Below are 19,787 nucleotides of genomic sequence, written 5' to 3' on the forward strand. Positions count from 1 at the left end.
GAAGTTACGAGTTCAGGCCTCAGACAGCAGAACTATCCTTCATATTACATTACTGCTGTTACACAACTGCCTCCATGTAAAACAATTTAATTAATATAAACTTTATTCGGATTTTTGAAGATCCATAAAAGCAGTACAGGTAAAAAATCTTCAGTGACATATAATTACAAATTACTTAAAAAGCAGAAAAAGAGTTTCGATAATGTATAATGTATACAGTACTATTGTGAATTAGAGGTTTTTCCTGTGTCCGTATATACATTTCAGAAAGTTAAGGACATGGTAACATGTGGCTTCGGTGTCCAGAAGCTGCAAGCTCAACATGGCTACTCGACATTGTCTGAGACCCCAAGATTTTAAAAGAGTTAGTAACCAGAGTTTGCGGTGTTCCTGATAAAATTTACAGAACAGAACAGTGTGAAGGGTAGTTTGACCTGATATCCCATCGCATGGACATGGAGATGGATTTAGGTCCCAAACATTTGGCGTTGGGAAAGCTACCAGTTTGTGAAATATGTTCAGTCTGAATCTTATCAGGAGGAATCGTTCGAAGGTACCGATATCAAGGTTTAAATAGGGCTGCATAAAAAGGGTAGATTGAACCATTATTGCGTGCTGCACTGACTGTTTCCCAGCTTCTGTTTGTAGTCTCCGATTGCCCAGGTAGTCCAAGGCTTGTTTTTTTAAATTAGTTTTTGAGAGTTCTCCAATTTTTTCGGGATTTGAATAATATCTTTCTATTCCAAGATCAAAGAGAAAGGTCCGGATATAGGCCAGCCATTTAATTTTTAAAACATAGTCCAGGGACATTGCATCCGCCAGTATTGTTTTTGTGAGGTCGTTTTTATCTGACGCCCAGATACGTCGCCAAAGGAGGAGAGGTTGGATTTTGGCAAGATCTTCGATATATGGTGCCCCCAATTCTAAGTGGCAGGCATAAGTCGAGGAACTTTTGGGGGCGGATAAAAGGAATCTGAAAAACTTGTTTTCTGCAATTTGCAGAGAGGTGACATCCGTGTGGCCCCATAGTCCTGCTCCGTATAAAGCTGTGGATTGGCACTTGGCTTTATATATGGTTATCAGTTCCCTGGGCGGACGTTTTCCTAGTTTCCATGTAAAACAAACCAACTGTATGTGCTTCGCACACTCACACTCAGTGCCAGCAAGGAGCCATTATGTTGCTTTCTGCTCTTTAGATTTCCTACTCCATGATGATGCTACTTTGCAGCTTCCCAGAAGTCAGACTTTGATATATATTTTTTTATTAGTATAAGTCATGTAGCAAATCATGTTCTTTTGTAGTGCAGTGGTGAGAAGTGCCCATACTGACACTGGAGCAGGAGTGATTTGCGCTCAGCTCTGAATGGACTGCATTTGTGCAATCTATTCTGATCCTGGCTTTTCGAGCAGTAGCAGCATCCCCCACCCCAGCGCCTTGAGACCCTCACGGGTGAGTAGTGTGCTTTACAAATGATATGATTGATTGATTGATTGTGCGTTATTTCTCCAGTCTAAATGACTATGCAGGCATTTTTCTGGACTGGCTTGACAACGCAACTGTCAAATATGTGCGCATCACTAGAAAGGGGCATTGGCACTTCTTACATTTTAGGAGCCAGGAGTAGATTGATTGAGCCGAAGTAGTGTGCTTCTAGAAAAAAGTGCTTGCCCTCCACGCAGCTGTGAACATTTTGTGTTTTTTATCTAGCTGCCTAAGTGTGAACTTTCAGGAGCATGCACATGACATTGCAGTGCGATTGAAATGTCTTGGATAACTAGATAATGTATGCTGTGTTTTTGTGGAAGCAGCACAAACGGGAGAGAGGCAGTCGTTAACCTACATTTCATTTTTAGGTCTGATTTGACACGGCAATTGTCACATGACCTTTTAACCTACACCAACAATATTCTGCTCTATTTTGCTTCCAAACAAAATACATGTCAATTCCCATGCTATTTAAACGTAATGCTTCAGATTACCATACAACATTCCTTTTAAACCAGACCTATTGGCATTGACAGCGGTTATTGTACACTTTGTAATTCTCCCCATCTCTGTTTTTGTCTCTCTTCTGTGTATTTTCCTCTCCCTCTTTCATTTTCTCACATGTTCACTAATCCCAGCACTGCAGTGTAGAAGGAGAGTTCTCTTTTGCTATGAGCCACCTACCCCTAAGAATCCCTCAAACGACCTCTTTGAAGGGTGTAAGACCTGTGATTAAATGTGCAAACGTTGAATCTCCGAGCGAGACCCATCAAATAGCTCTAACCTCATTGAGATATCATAACGATTTAACAAATTAAAAAAACATGTGGCACAGGCCAGCTGTTCAACTACACCCACTCAATGAAGTCTCAGATGAAGCCATGCGCTTCTGCGAGTGCAGTCATCATGAAAGGCAGTACTTGGGTTGTGATGTGGCATGAGCTGGTAATGACTCATGCTGTGACCTAAAACTGTATATAAGAAGGTGGCGCGGCACTCAAAGCGGTAGCACTACGACCAAACACTTGATGTTGTAAAAGGTGCAAACTCCACCCCAGAGAACAATTGTCAAGGGAGATGCAAAATGTTGAGCTCTTGAAACAAAACAGTGTGCTACAAGGGCAAGAGTCTTTGGGAATGCACTGAAGAGGTGCATTCTAAAACAAACAAGCATTGGCAAAGCCAAAAGATTTTACATCGGCAAACCTGAATTAAAAGAAAATGCATCAGATATTAAAATTTAAATGTGATAAAATATAAAAATGCCACCTTCTAAAGGTGGCATGCATATGTTTAAAAATGGCCTATCGCAAAAATACATTTAAAAAGCATGCAATTAAAGCAGGGATTGGCCCTTCACACCTGGCACTGAAATAAACAATTTTTTTGGTTGAGCCATTTGGTGCTCTACTCACAGATAACAGCATCAGCATTCAACAGTATACCAATGAAAGACAATTCTACTTGAAATTTTCCTCTGCTTCACATATCCAATGCCTCAAACACTGCTTGCACATCATCCTGACCAGGATGTTCTGCACTTGCCCGTAGCTCCACGCAGCCAGGACAGAAATCCTATTATTTGCTAAGAACAACAGACAGTGCAAACCTGATTCAATGACATGAAAATAGACAGCTTTGAACCCTAACTTTCACCGAATGCCAAGTCTCTTGTGTTCACCATGGACACCAACCATAACCTAAACAAAGACAGTATCAAAAAAGCAAAGACGGTCTGTTACCAGCTCTCTTTTTTTTTAAAGTAAGACTTTTTTTCCAGAATGTGACTTCAATTGTTCAAGCCTTTGTACTCTCGCAACTTGATGGTGGTAATGCCCTGTTCCATGGCCTAATAGACTTGATACTGGCACCCTTAAGGTCATCCTACAAGCCTCAACATGCCTCTTCCAAGGCCTGAAGAAATATGACCATATCCACCTCACCCAAACTCATTGGTATATTAGGTAGACAGCAAATTAGTTGCTATCAACAGTTTTATGTAAGTAAATTCTAAGAATATTGGCCCATCCCCTATATGTGCAATAAATATGTTAATAACCCACAATAATAATAACAAACAATATTAATTGACAGAAATAAACATGTAAACAGACATGGAGTGACCCAACAGCAATCTGCAGGTTCAAGTTTAGCAGGTATAACACCACATTTCACTGGAGACTGAATGATACTGAAGTGAATCATACAAACTTACCCAGAAAAAGACAGGGTACATTTTGTCAAAGAGCTGTTTATGTTATTTACTTATCTTCAGAGTTCTTTCAAAGTGTCACTCTCCTGTCATTCACAACACAGCACTCCTGTTGTTCTGTATCAACTATAAACAATTTCCCGAGGTCTAGTTTTAACGCAAATCTAGGGCCCAGATGTATGTATATTACTTGTTCCTGATACCACAATGTCCATGCGTCCCACCAGCACAGGGAAGGGTCTTCGATCAGCCCTTGAAGCAATTCTTCTCCCGTGTGCTCATCATTATTCAATTGACCTCACACAAAATACCCTGTCACATGCTAAGTATCTTTGTGTGCAATCGTCACACAAAATGGCATACTTATAATTAAATAAGGTAACCCCTGGACCACGGTCATGGCTGGAAAGTACCCACAGCTATCAGGTCTCCGCTGAGATCTACAAATTCCCACAACACATCACTATTAAAAAATGAAAGACTGATGGAAGTCCCCGTGATTTGACAAACCGTAGCCTGTAGAGAAACCCATCCTATGACCCTACAGAGACATAGGGTATGTTTCTCTACAGGTTTGTACAGCTGATACTTCACTAGGGCTGTATATGACTTAGAGTGGTCACTTCACTCTTTGCCTCCACAGGCATTGTATTTCCAGTCCTAGGCTTTTCATTGCTATCACGTGTGTGAGTCTATTTAAATCAATGGTAGAATTATCAAGACTACAGCAACCAGGTTGCATTAGGTTGCTTGTCACCTATAAAAGCCAGTACTTTGAATACAGTGTCTGTAACATCATGGAGAGTGGTGGTCACCTTAGATTCACCAAAGATAACACAGTGATCATTGAGTGACCTTCCCCTGCCCTCCCAGCTTTTCAGAGGGACATCACTGTTCAGGTAACATTTATTGACTACTCCAGAGCTCGTGAGTTTCCCAGGATCACGTGTTGAGTAATCAATCAATTCCAGCCTTTTTGTTTGCATTCTGGTACTTCGAATCTTGATTCCTATAATGTAATAGACAGCACTAAGAAATAGAATGCAAAGAAAAAACATGGACTGTATAGATTTCTTACACACGGGAGGCAGAAAATCTGACAGTTTTGCTTCTCCACATTGCACACAATGTAGAATCACCAATCTACTAGAAGATTTGATTTGCCTTTAGAATAGTCCAGTGGTATTTAAAAGTTCCGAACACACCCTGGAGTGAAGGGTGTACAGGCCTCCAGATGTCATAGAAACCCAAGGACCCAAGGGGTTCTTACCATCCTTGCAGTAGAAGGAGATCTCCACCTTCCTCTCCTCAGAGCCCACGAGGGCCTGGGCAATCTGCGACACCGCCATCTTGTTGGTGCCGGGCCCATAAAGGAAGTCGCAGGTGCAGGGTCGCTGCATGATCTCCGCCCGCGTGTAGCCGCACATTTCGCAGAAGCCATCGTTGCAGTAGATGACGGGGCAGTTCTCCACACGTGCATTTGCAATGATGAACTTCCGACCTAGTGCAAGAAAGATGGGCGAACAGCATTAATGTGTGACCTGAAGACAGATTTTTTCTGCAATAACAATTCTGCTGCCAGGTGCCCCATATTTCAAGTTACCAGATGCATTCCTGACACTGGGGGCACTTGACATGGCCTTTCATTTGACAGCATTCTCGTAATTAAAGCCTTTCTTCTGTTCATTTATTTATTTATTTATTTATTTATTTATTTAAAGAGTTTTATATAGCGCTGGCTAGACCCGAAGGTATCAGAGCGCTTTACATGAGAATCAACAATGTAACAGAAGAAGATCAACAATTACACAATACATAAAAAAATAGGCAATACAATTAAGAGAGGAGAGAAAGGAGAGAGAAAAGTAATGGAGGGGGCAGGGGAGGTGAGAAAGGGACGATAAGGGAAGATACAACAAGGAGAGACGAAAGGAAGTCTGTCTAAAGATCGACTGGGTAGGTGACGACCAAGGGGGGAAACCACGGCCCATCTCCCCTATAGCTAAACCAGGTAGCTCCATCGGGCATCTCACAAAATAGTTCAGTCTCAATACATTGAGAGAGGAGAGAAGGAGAGACATAAATAGAGGGAGGATGTGGGAAGAGACGACAGGAGAGATGAAAGGAAGTCTGTCTAAAGACCAACTGGGTAGGTGGCGTCCAAGGAGGGAGTCTCCGGCCAGTCTCCCCTATAACTAAACCAGGTAGCTCCATTGGGCCTCAGACAAAATAGCTAGACCTCAATTGACGAGGGAAAATTCACAGATAAACACTAAGGGCCAGGACAGGTGAGGGCAAAGGTCAGGGGTGGGGGAGGAAAGGAGACAGGTGAGGGGGAGGAAAGGAGACACATCAGGGAGACGAGAAGAACTGTGCCCAATGTCCGGCTGGGTAGGTGATGGTCGAGGGGGTGAGCCCAGGCCAATCTCCTCTATAGCTGTCTAGCAGCTCCACCGGGCATCAGCCATGTAGCTCAGGTCTCAGCGGTCAGGAAAAATAAAGATAACAGTTTTGCAAAGTTTCATTAGATACAGGAGCCTAGTCAAACATAGAATAACACATCCCAATAGAGGATGGGGGGAAAGGGGGAGGGGAGTTGAAAAAAAGGGGCTAGGAAGCAGGTCATTTGACTCAATTAGGCTTAAAACACCATATTACATTTGCTTGTAAAAAGAAAGTCCGCAAATTAAGCTTGGTGCTTCAGTAATATGGAGTCATCAGGTAATCCCTGCAACTGCTTATAAACGCACTGATCTGTTAACCCTCTGCCTTTGAGAATCAATCTATCTATCTATCCATCCATCCATCCATCCATCCATCCATCCATCCATCCATCCATCTATCTATCTATCTATCTATCTATCTATCTATCTATCTATCTATCTATCTATCTATCTATCTATCTATCTATCTATCTATCTATCTATCCATCTGTTGCATTTTCTGTTCTATTATTCTGTGCTGTGTCTTTAAGTAATTTAATTATGTTTGTATGCTACTGCACGAGACATGTTGTCCTTTAAACATGATCCACATTCCAGTGGAGTTAGACGTAGGCATAGAATTATAGGTGTAGAGAAGAAACTGTTACCTGAAGAGGTTGGATCTGTATACCTGTGCTGCGATAAAAGCAACTTCTATGTTACATGTTTCATGCTTATATGCAACAACATCACATCCCCTTGCTTCACAATTGTAATAAATAGCATTTAACTCTATGGGGATGTACATGTATGGTTTATGTCATGCTGTTTCATGTCCAGTAGCTATAAACACATGGATTTATACAGAAACATAGTACCATCTCATTGCCTAGGCCTGCAGTTCTTTTTTAACTTCTGTGGACCCCCACGGAATCACTATTTGAAGCCGGGAACCCCAGCCTAAGCAATTTGGATGATCGAAACCTAAAAAAAAAAAAAACTATAGACACAAGTATACATAAAGCACATGCATAAATTATGGAATATTTTCTTTACTTGACAATGCAAAATATATAAAAATAAACAACATTTTATTTTCAATGGGAATGTTAAAGCTTTTCAAAATTTTGTTGAATTTCTAAAATGCAAAGCGATATGTTAGACTCTGGCATATCACTCTATTTTATTTGCTCCTAATGCACGCTCGTTTTTTGCCGATGCACACTAGTGCTTCAGTTGAAGCCACCAATCGCATACACTACTGATCGCAGTACTTAAACTGCACCCACGAATCAAGTCAAGGAAATCAACTTAATTTTTAGCACACATTTCAAATTCCTCCGCATTCACAGTGCTTTAGTATTACTGCAATATTAGTGAAGCAGGTTCTTTGGCAGAATTACAGGTAATACCATTTATTTAGGAGCAACCACAGATCTGCCAATATTTTGCGGCTTCTGTCAGAGCTTCACTCCAATACAATTCTGTACATTTCGGGGCGAAGGGGAAAAATCAAGCAAGATTTCAGTTGTGGAAGGTCGGAAGCAAAGCTGTTCACTGGCTCTATTTTTATTCAGTATTTTTCTCTCTGACCTTTCGATACTCGTTAGACACATAACGTTTCACCCTTTAAGATTCTTGGTACCTGGTTGCCAGCCTTGCTTTAAGCAGATAATGTAAATTGTTCTCTCTGACAAATATGGGAATTCAAAAACCTATTGTTGCTACAGCTAGTTTTGCCACATTTAAGTTAACCATTACTCTAAAAAAACAAAAAAACAGTGGCTATGAAATTCAATATTCACGCCCTCAAAGGTAAATGTTATCTTAATAATCACAGGTTGGAGGTCCACAAATTAAAATATGTAGTTCTGCTTAGACTAAACATGGGGCAGGTAGATCCCCATACAAAGCGGCAGGGTGCTAGGGCCCTGGATATAAAAAACCTAGGATTAACATATTATGATACACTTGGTTAAGAGTCATTGGGCAGATTATTCATTTTTAAGCCTGGGCGGTGAACTCCGCTCGAGGAGTTTGCGGAGTTTTCTGCACTCCGCATTACGCAGAGCTCGCGGAGTTCTGAAGAACTACGATCCGCGTAGCTGAGTTTTTTTCCTCGCTCGCATTCGTCAACGTCAAGTTCACGAGTGCAAGCGAGGAAAATCCACCTCCCGGCAAGAGTTTTCCTTGTTTGCGATCGTCAACATCAAGTTGTAAAGCGCGAGCATGGGAAATAAACCTCCCGGCGAGATTTCTCAACGCGGGGGGTCAGGTTTCTCATTGCGAGTGGTCGTGTATGCTCGTGGCCGCTCGCATTGAGAGACTGCACGTTCGTGTTAAGAAAGCTGCAGCTCGAGTAAAAATCTACTCGAGGGGCAGAAAGGAAAGCAGCACCCGCTTGTGCTGTGCATGATGCCATTCGCAATGATTGCAAAGTGCGGACAAGTATCCGGCATTGAAAATTGCCACAAACCGCATTTTTCTATCGCACTCCTTCACTTGCGTAGTTCCCCGTCGCCCGGCAGAGTTTCTTTCCACTTCGCGGAGCGCAACTCTGCGAACTCCACCCAGGGTTATTAATTTTGTGTGTGGAAAGTATTTGCTGCTGCTCCTTGTGGAGAAGAGATTTTGAATGGGGTAGGGGAAATCAAAAAGGCTTAGTTGCTTCTGGTGTGAGTTTATTAAGCTAGAGGGACCTGGACTTCTGACATATTATTTCGGCTTCTGTACATTTGGAAAATCATTGAGAAGGTGGGGTGCTACTAAAGCCCTCTTCTTGAAAGAAGTATACAATAAAATTAAATTATGAAAATGGTGGCTATGAGGAGGGATTTTGTGGAACTATCCAATTTGGCCATGCATTACAATTATCCATTAATCAGTCGAGGTCCAAACAGAAGTATGTGTCCTTTAGCAACACGTTAAACAAGGAATATGGCTGGGGTAAGCTATGGGAAATGAGGGGGACTACTGTAGCTGTAAAAAAAATTAGGAAGATTGCCAACTAAGTTAAATAGGCTTGTCTGCCGTAAATTATGTACTTGAAGGTGAATAGGCATTGGGCAGCAGAACTGGGTGTGACTCATTAATGGAAAAGTGTATCACCACTGTTTTATGACAAATGGATTGCTGACTATACATTTAAGAGTTCATGCCATATTGACTTAATATGCATTATGATTCCGTTTTCCTTTATAATTCTTATGAAAACGTGCTTGTTAAATTTACTTTTATTTTATGTATGTATATTAATACATAAATCTTTTATGTCAACCTAAAAGAATTCTGGAATTAGGTTATGCACTGTATAGGATGGGCCTATCATAGTCTGGTTATGAAACACATATTGTGCTGTTAGCAAAAACATACAGGTACTTACAACCCCTCCTATTGCTTACCATTGGATGGCTTTACTGTCACTCTTATTTGCTTGCGTTTTATTGGCTAGCTTTCATTGTTCTGTCTTTTGCGTTTGTCCCTCTCATGGAGCATAGTCTTTTACTATATCTTTGATTGGCTTGCTTCTGTGCTTTCTTTAAGGGAACTACTTTTTTCTTTCTTTTTGTTTAAGCACTCCATGAGAGTGCATGAGTTTTCCAGTTGTCCCCCTTGTGTGCTTTTCTCACTCCCTCACTTTTGTTTGCCCCTGTGCTTCTCTCCCACCACCAGCACTCATGTTGCCCTATCTTGCTCATGTGCTTCTGCCCCACTGAACCCCTGAACTCCATTTTGCTCTCTTTTGCTTGTATTCTCTCCTGTTGCTTCACCACCTGCCCGCTATGTTGCTTCACCTATACCTCAAGTTGCTTCACCTCTGCCCCAGTGTTTCTGCACCCCCCACCCTCTACCAACTCCCCAACCCTGACCCACAATGTGCTCATGCCATGGTTTACAATAGCATGTTTGCCAGCCGCGGCCTGTGGAGGGAGCTCTGGTAGGGCAGAAAGGCGGGGCTGGGGAGGGGCAAGGTGGGGGGGTGCTAAAAACCAGAGTATGGATAATTGGAGGTAAGTAAACAATGTAATAAATTAAATGAATTTCGTAGCGCGCCCTGCATCGCAGCAGTGCGCGCTACGAAATTATTAAATTGTTTACTTACCTTCAATTATCCATATTCCGGTTTTTAGCACCCCCGCCCCGCCTTTCTGCCCTACCGGAGCTCCCTCCACGGGCCGCGGCTAAAGTTTGCACATTTTTTTGTAATTTACCAATCCACCTTAGAGCTGTAAATTACAAAAAAAGTCTGTTTGTAGGCACTCACATGTGTGTTGAATGCATGTACGTGCCTACAAAATGATACAGCAGCCACACTACTGTATAGCATAGCTAAAAACATTAGCAAAGCCAAAGGGTCTTACAAGTGAGATCTATTGAGTTTTCCAATGCTTGCTAGTAGATGGAAGCTGGAAAAAATCAAGGGCAATATTGATTGGAAATGTGAACATTGTGGTGTGATAACATCATAACAGCCTCATTTTACCCCACAAGGAAGCATTTTTACTTTATGTGAAAATAGCACTGCAGTATAGATTATTAGCTTCCTTTTCAGCATTTTGACAAATGATATCAAGCTCTTTGAAATGCTATTGATGTCACATAATTTCACTATAAATGTAACATGCTGACAGAACAATGCACACGAAGGGCTCAGCTAGAGTGGGACAGTATCCGCGTTTTGGCAGAAAATGTCTGCTTGTGGTTGAAACGGGATGGCAAGTGGCTCGGTATTAAACATTTGCTAAAAGAAGGTGGGATATCTGTCACTAAAAAAGGCCTAATAATCAGGAAAATACATGTAGTTAAAGATGTGGAATTACAACATTGCGAATGCTATTGCCCGTTTGGTGCTCGAAACTTGGATTTTGCTGGTAATGGTGCAGTACTGCTGTTAACGATGATACTTGGAATGGTCCCAACATCTTTGTTATTGGACTGCTTTTAATGGGACTTTAAAAGGGACAATATATGTTTCCCATTCATTCAAGAATATTCTGAAGTTCTTACATAGCTAACGATGATTTCATACACTTTATGTGGTCATCAGCATATATTGAGGCCTTTAGATCGGTGTCAAGCCAATAAGTCTTGTTCAAGACATAAGTCTTGTTATTACAAGACGTATGGGTGTAGCAAAGGAAAGGCTTAAAAGTCAATGAGCGAAGAAGTGCAATAAAGCGTAGCCATGCCTAGAACCCCTAAAACATCAAGTGAGTATTTAATTTATAATCTTACTACCAACATAATAACCAAAGCTTTATCCATGGTTAAGAAAATTGGGACATATTGAAAGAATTGCATAACCTCAAATACACATTTCAAGTTAGGTTATCAAAGGATTTCCAGCATCTAATGCTAAGATCTAGTTGAGGATACTACAAGATCAGCTATTCTGGAACCTTATGTGGAATGTATCTACTTGACAAATCCAAATTGATTAGGATGCAGCATCATACTATTGTTGTATCTCATCCTTGACCACCATCAATAGTTAATAGGAAAGGGTTGTGGTCTCTCCATATTCGGCTTGTAATTTAGTCGCCTCCTTCAGAAAGGACATTGAAGGACAGCATGTCCCTCGTTCTAACCATGAGAGCATCCCTTCAGTAAAGAGAAGCATTATTATAATGCTATCCTAGCTGTAGGATGTCTTCTGGTAGCCGCTTAGGAACATGTGCCACTTGTTTACAATATGTCAAGCATAGCAAAAGTACTAGTAACTATTTGGCATCATTTAGTGCTCATGTTTTCTGTAGGCCAGTCACAAGAAATCTCAAGTCACAGAAGCAGCATCTCTTTCTTAGAGAAGGAAACCTAATGATAATTGGTTCCCTTCATGATCTTGCACAAATACAGTGGAGTAGGCTTCATATTCAGGAAAGCTCCCATTTCTCTCAGCAAAAAACATGAGTAGAAGATCTTATTAAAAGATATATGAGGCCATGGATGGAACTGGAAGAGGACAGACACTAGTTAAACAATTGCCAGAAAATGGCTTACTAAGCGTGTGGACAATCAGGCACTCTGACTAATTGTATGGACATCAGAGTAAGAAAAACAACAAAACTATCAGATAAAAAAAATCCCAATTCAAATATACCTAGGTGATGGGTACTTGTCAAAAAAAATCAACTATACCATTAGCACAAGACCACTTTTTATTAAAGAATCTGCTGCAATGAAGATTGTGATGGACTATGATCACCTTGTCTACTAAATGGGGAAATCTATATATATATATATATATATATATACAGTTTTTACTAGGACCTTCCAAATAATTTAACAATAACTGTTTAAATGCAGGAGTCATCAAGTAGATCAATAGATCAAATTTCAACACAGTTCCTCTAGCTTCACCTTCAGGTATGCGCCCATCCTGGAGGACTGAATCACCAGAATCAGAAAAGCAGGGAAAGACATGAAAGGAAGGTACAACAGAAACAGAGAGAGGGAGAGGGAGAAGCAAAGGGAGAGGGAGGAGTGGGAGAGGGAGAGGGGGAGGGAGAGGGGGAGGGAGAGAGAGAGAGAGAGGGAGAGAGAGAGAGAGAGACTTGATTCAGCTGGGCTATTTCTGCACCTCTGAGGGGTTCAGTTAGCCTATTTTGCATGCACCAAGGTACACATTCATAATTATACTTACTGTCCCATGGACTCCAAAATCAGAGGCAATGGATCTTAGCAGTGAAACAGATATCAATAGTTCTGAGAATACTACAGTCCATGAAGCAAGGCAGAAAACAAGAAGAGGTGGTGGAAGCGGAGGCGCGGTTTCAGCTCTTGCCCAAAATAATCAAGCTCTGTTGCCAGGCAGTGCTGTTGAAGTTGTCTCCTTGTACTGCTGAAACCCAGCAACCCAGAAGTGCTTGACGTGAACTGGAAGAAATTCCTAGCCTATCTTTGTGAAGTCTTTCTCTGCAAGTGGGTATTTGTTCACACACGGAGGCCCACCGGTTTCCCAAATATGCCAAGCCTTCCCCGCGAGGACACAGTTCAGATATGTGATGTGTGACTGTGCTGTGTGTTTCTGATACACGGTAACAATTAGGCCACATTTGTGAAGTCAGCTTGCACTAGCGTATAAATATCACACATTACACAACATATTGACACAAGATACACATGCATGATGCCCACATCACTTTTCTCGGCCAAAATACTAATATGCTTCGATTTCTGGGAAAGTGTATGGAAATCTTTACTTTAATGTTCTAAATCCTAATTAAAGTATTGGTGAGATTAGAGAAAAATGACCTGATTAATTCTTTCCAAAACATGCGAGTCATGTAATCAATTTCACGAGTGGTTTCCCAGACTCCGGATATAGATTTGGAAAATGAAAATATGTAAAGAATTATTGTTGCCATTTCGAACTGAACATTAAACCTTTTAAGGGCCTAAATCATTTTTCCAGTTCTAAATGGACATTAAGTCTGATCAAATCTATATTAGTACTTCCCGCTGCCAGTTCTACCGCGATGACCAAGGGTTGGACCGTAGTGTTTGGGTGCAAACTCTGAATCCCTATCCCCCAGCAGCATGCGGAAACAACCCACCAATGCTATGCAATTATGAGTTAATCTACACAGAATGGTGAATAACTATGTGGACCTGTGTTTTTCAGTGTCAAATGTACACACAGGATTCCAAATTCCATGAGGATGAAGGCCTCCTTACAGCACCTAATCTGAACAGATGGTAGATGGAGGCAGGAACCCTGTGCAGGGAAGTGGGTAATCAAGGGGGTTTGGGCAGCATGGCATAACAGGAGATGTTGTGGGTTGGCATGGGGAAACACTCCATGTTTCCCTTGCTAATGGAGCAGATCAGGAGGGGCGGGGCTGTGCTTGCGCCCACAGCCACTGTTCATTTTCAATTTGCACGTGGTTTTACCAGCCAGATTTTCCAGCCGGTAAAATCTGTCAAAGTGTTCCTGCACTTGTAACATCCAGGTGTAGAATTACTGGGTCCTTTTCCATTGTGCAAAATACTATCCTACCCAGGAATACCACACAACCTATTCGTAATTGGGTCTTAAATCTGTTAATGCCTAAACTAATTTCCCAACTACAAATTCTGACCGGGTTATCTGCTGTAGCTACACATCACAAGTTTCACACTAAGTAAACAATAGTGAATTAACACGCAAAAAAGAAAAGTATGCTGTGACTCTGTACAGTTACACTGTTTCCACTAAAGTACACCACTAAACAAAACATGGAGTACATTACTAAAACCCAAGTTGCAAGTCTGGCCCTCATAAGTATTACATCATTGCCTAAATTACACATAGGAGTGCACCAACTACTATCAGTCATGGCAATTCTTTTGGTGCAACACTTTACTAAGGATGTATGACGTTTCAACGCATACTTTTACAACGCATACCTTTACAACGCATTTTTTACAACGCAACATCCATTACAGCGCATTCCATTACAACGCATGCCATTATAATGAATTTTTAAAAACTACCTTTACAACGCATTCCATTACAACACATACTACCTTTACAACGCATACCATTACATTGCATGTATGGTAAGTATTGGATAGTGTAGGGGTAACAATTACTATTCTAACTCCAGGGGGGTGCAACAGTAGGGTAAGTGTTGGATAGTGTAGGGGTAAAAATTACTATTCTAACTCCAGGGGGTTCAACAGTAGAGTAAGTGTTGGATAGTGTAGGGGTAAAATGTACTATTGTAACTCCAGGTGGTGCAACAGTAGGGTAAGTGTTGGATAGTGTAGGGGTAAAAATTACTAGTCTAACTCCAGGGGGGTGCAACAGTAGGGTAAGTGTTGGATAGTGTAGGGGTAAAAATTACTATTCTAACTCCAGGGGGGTGCAACAGTAGGGTAAGTGTTGGATAGTGTAGGGGTAAAAATTACAATTCTAACTCCAGGGGGTGCAACAGTAGGGTAAGTGTTGGATAGTGTAAGGGTATTATGCGCTGTAATGGTATGCGTTGTAATGACATGTGTTGCAGTGGTATGCGTTGTAGTATCATGCATTGTAATGGTTGCGTTGTAATGGACTGCGATGTAATGGATGTTGCGTTGTAAAAGTTTTGTTGTAATGGTAGTGCGTTGTAAAAGTTGCGTTGTAAAGGTTGTTTCCCCTTTACTAACACTGCATTGGCACTGCGATAGTCCAACTCACTAAAAAGTTGTCATCCATTCAGCATCTGACTATGAGTGCATGTATTTCAAGGGACATCACACGTCCTTTAGCACTGTATTTCTACTCTGATATTATGCATTCGATTGCTGCTTACAAATGTTACATGGTGTGTTTGTTAGAGTGCAGATATTGTTAAAAAGTGATCTGGCAATAATTCAGACATGATGCTTATGCTGTGCCAGAATGCACATCTTATTTTGAATGTGTTACAGGGTTTCATGGACTTTAAATGAAATTAATAATATTACATCGTGTTAGTGATACATACCTTGAGGTGACCGATTGATGATTGGTCGAGATATTTTGATCTGATATTCATGATACTTACATAATTATGATTTTACTGATATTAGATGAGGCTGGACTACCAAGCAGATTTTTGGTGCCAGGTTGTTGATAGTACTACTTCCGAGCCACATTAAATTGAGTGAATTTAAATCACAGAAGTCTCAAAATCACTTTTATTCAAAAGTGATATTATAATCAAATTATATACATACCATTTAGTCTAACCAGCGTTTTTGAGAATTAAAACACTCTCAAGTGTATTTTATTTTTTATGTGCAAATGGGAGCATTTAACCTCTATTATTTATGCTGTGATATAAGAATCCAAAAGATAGATTTATCGCCATGTATGGCGAAGCGGGTTAATGCACAGCCTTCCAGCCGAGCTATCAGCATTTTTTTCACTCAACCTAATCTTGACAGGGCAACACAATCAATACTTCCAAAATACTTAATGCTAAAATGTACCCTACATTTTGCCATCCTGGGTAATTAATCAAATGGATCTGTTATTAGTGACTAGTGTATACTCTTTATGTGCAACAACAATGTTAAAAAAGAAACAATCTCATCACTCCTGACCTGAAATCTCTTAACCGGCTTCCATACGAGTCAAAGATGCATTTGAAAATTGCCCGCATGACCCATAAAGGCCTCCATTTCAACAGTCCTAGATACCTTGCACAAAAACTAGAGCTGTCTGGTGGCGGCAAAGGATCTAGAGGCTCTAGCTCCCTATTGTTGAAACCACTAACATTCTATAAAAAAGAAAACTTAGAACCAAGCCTTTTCGGCTCCGAGAATTGCCCTGAGAATCTGGCATGCCCTTCCCTCTGAAATCAGAATGAATTCCTCAGCTGCTTTATTCAAGAAAGAAGTTAAAAAGAAGCTGATAAAAAAAATGTATGCCATAGAACGAATGTTCTATATCCCAGGACATGATTTATCCCATAGCCTGCACTCATTCTTTTTTTTCACATATCAAAGGGCCGTATGTATTAAAGTACCGATTTGCGATTCTGAAATAGCAATTTTTAAGAAATCGCTATTTCAGAATCGCAAATTGGTATGTATGTACAAATTTGCTTTTTTTAGCGAATTCTTAGTATTCCTTAATTGCGATTAGCAAATTGCGAATCGCAATTAAGGAATACTTTCCCATTCATTTCTATGGGCCAAGAGGCCCATAGGAATGAATGGAAAGGTATTCTCAATTTTGCGATTCGCAATTTGAAAATCGCAAATTGAGAATAATTTCAAGGGTGCAGGGGTGTCCAAAGGACACCCTGTTGCACCCCTAAAATATGCATGGGTCCACATGTGGCGCACATACATGCCCTAAGGGCATATATGTGCGTCACATGGCACTTTGAAAAATGCTGAAATGTGCTTTTTTCAAAGAAATCGCAACTTAACACCAACTAAAAGTTGGTGGTAATTAGCGATTCCTTAAGGGCATTTTGCTAATTTTTTTGGCTTCATACATTGCATTTAAGGAATCGCAAAATTTGCGATTCCTTAAATGCAATTGCAAAATAAGGAGTCGCAAATTTTGCGATTTCTTATTTTGCACCAGATTTTACTTCATACATATAATTTTGCTAATTCGCATTCGCAAAGGCCGAAATTCTGCGAATTTCGGCCTTTGCGAATGCGAATTTGCTTCATACATATGGCCCTATGTTCTTATGTTGTTTTATGGGCTGTTGTTCGCCTGTAAACCTGTTGTTTTCTCTAAAGGGGATTCACTCATACCCTATCCCTCCTGGATGAGGTTGGTATTTCTATACATATCGCCTTGAGTATTGTAAAGTGCTCTGACACCCGTAAGGGTCATGTTCGCACTATATAAAACTTTATAAATAAATGAAATAAAATAAATTAAAGCCTCGTAATAGGGCCAAAAATAGCTACATTTGGTCTGAATTTAATGAATAATGGCAAAAAATAAGGAATAATTTGTGATGAAAACCCTTCATACAAATTGGTTTGGATAGCATCATGGACAGGAACTTAATTGGTTTAAAAAAAAATCAGTAGCAAACACCATCTGGTGATGTAGGGTTTTCAAGTAACAATTTATCTTTTTGGTAAATTGCTGCTAAAGCTTACAACAATGAGAACTCCTCCATCGTATTATTCTGAACACACATATGTTTCTAATCAAGAATTCAAAAAAACTCCAGCTGTCTTCTTAATTGAAATAGCCAGTTCCCCATTAATTTCTGAATGCATGTATTTCATTCCCGTCTTTTCTAATACATAGATATGCAGATGACATTTTATTACATCAGACAACACCGATGCCAGATTTTTTTTTCTTTATTTGACAATTGATAACATTGACCCTGAGTCCAACAGCCTGGCTCTGAGGCGATGGAAGTCAAAAGCGCTCCCTGGTTTCAGCATGAGACTACCAGCTGGGTCCTTCATCGTGTACATTGAGAGGAGGTGGCAGCGTACCATGATTTTAGGGATCGGTACCTGAGCCGATCTTTCTACATGTTCATTCACGAGTGCTGGGCCTCGAACACAGCTCCAATCATGTGTCATGACCAGGCCCTCATATGGCATCCCTGTGTGAATGTTGAGTGTTTCTGTATGCATAGTGTACGGTAACAGGGCTCCATACTGTTTGCAAGGATGTATGTTTGCTGTTTCCAGCAGGGTCCATTTTAGGTTGCCCCTGGTCTAACATGGCACCAGGTAAAGGTTGTGAAATGGTCCCTGGACCCTTGAAGAGTATTGCCTGCATTCCTGAGGAGATGGGGATAACTACAGACAGCAGAGATGTTTTAAGGCAAAGTGGGCTTAGGCCCAGGGCCCCAGCTTTTCTAGGGCCCCCTGATAGACCCAACTCTGTTCTGCAGAGAGTCTTGTTTTGATGACCTTGAAAAATTCTTAAACACATTGTTTTGAAAATGTGTTACTTTGATTTATTTTTAATGTGGATGATGTGTGAGAGTCTATTACAGACATTTTCAGATATATTTTGTGCTTGTTTCAAGCAACGTCCATAGAAAAAGTTTCTTTTAGAGCAAAACAGACCTGATATATGAGAAATGAGAGGGTGTCACAGAGACAATTTGCGGTAATGTTGGTAAGTTGCTGTTGTATTACAATATTGAAAATACAAGTCACTATCCCTGAATATTAGATGTAAACACATTTAAAATTTGGAGGAGTTTTCCTGTGCACTGTCAGTGACCTGGTCAAACAGGGCATGAAATATCTGAAATTAGATCATATATTCAAAGCTGTTCTGAACAGGGGGGGGGGGGGGGAGGCAACATGTGTTTGGCCTAGGGCCCTCCAAATCCTTAAGATGTCCCTGACAGACAGAGAAATGTGGAGGGAAGGAGACAGGACTGCCTTTGGAAATCCTTCTGACCTTTTATAGCACAAGATTGAGGATTAGTGCTTCTAAGTACTACTATTTGTTTAATAGTTAGGGGCAGGGTGAGTCAGCAGAGGCAGTTGCCAGTGGAAGAGAAGTTTCTAGGGAGGGCCTGCCTCTTGTTTCCCTTTGGGTGGTCCATCCTTGAAGGCCGCTGAGAGCCAGGTGCAGAGCATCCCACTTATGCTCCTCATGTTGTGTGCATCCCCGCTTGGGGCCCGCGTCATCAATGTCTGCTGTGGGAGCCAGCCTTGTCCTACAGATAATCTGCCTGCACTGCAGAGGAAAGTGATCTAAGAGAAGAAACCACGCCAAAGCGCTTTCTAAACCGAGACAGCGGATCCACATCCCCTGTCTGAAAAAACTGCATAAGTGGGAGACCGGGAGGCCCAACCCTCCCCACTCCAGTCCATCTGAAGCTGCCTGAGGAAAAGAGGCAATGTGATACGAACTGGCGTTGCATGAAAGCCAGCATAAACATTCGGAAGTAAGCGGAAATCATCCACTGCCGGATGAACCAAAGGGTGCTTCTTATTACTTTATTTTTGCATTTTAAGCAAAGGAGGGGGAGTCATTGAAGGAGGCCCTGCCTATCGGTTCTGAAATAAAATATGGTACAGCACTCCCGCTGCGGAGCCAGACACGTGGGGGCAAACACAGCACACCCATACAGGAGATGCCACAAAAACCTTAAAACCCTACTCACAGAACAGCTATAGAAAGCGAATCTCACTGCTTGAAAATAAATTATATGGAACCCATGCATGATATATGAAATTGTCATAGTTACAGGGAGGC

At 41.1% G+C, this 19,787-nt stretch overlaps 1 protein-coding gene across 1 annotated transcript in view; it reads right to left on the reverse strand.

Annotated features, from left to right (window-relative positions):
- KCNH2 (potassium voltage-gated channel subfamily H member 2) overlaps positions 1-19,787 on the reverse strand; it is a 1,950,790-nt gene that overhangs the window by 1,615,187 nt on the left and 315,816 nt on the right. Inside the window, exon 2 of the mRNA XM_078662767.1 lies at positions 4,969-5,199. Within this exon, the coding sequence (XP_078518893.1) occupies positions 4,969-5,199 (231 nt within the window). The remainder of the gene's footprint in view (positions 1-4,968; positions 5,200-19,787) is intronic.

This window comes from Lissotriton helveticus, chromosome 10 (genome assembly GCF_964261635.1).
Source record: "Lissotriton helveticus chromosome 10, aLisHel1.1, whole genome shotgun sequence".
In the NCBI taxonomy this organism is placed as follows: domain Eukaryota; kingdom Metazoa; phylum Chordata; class Amphibia; order Caudata; family Salamandridae; genus Lissotriton; species Lissotriton helveticus.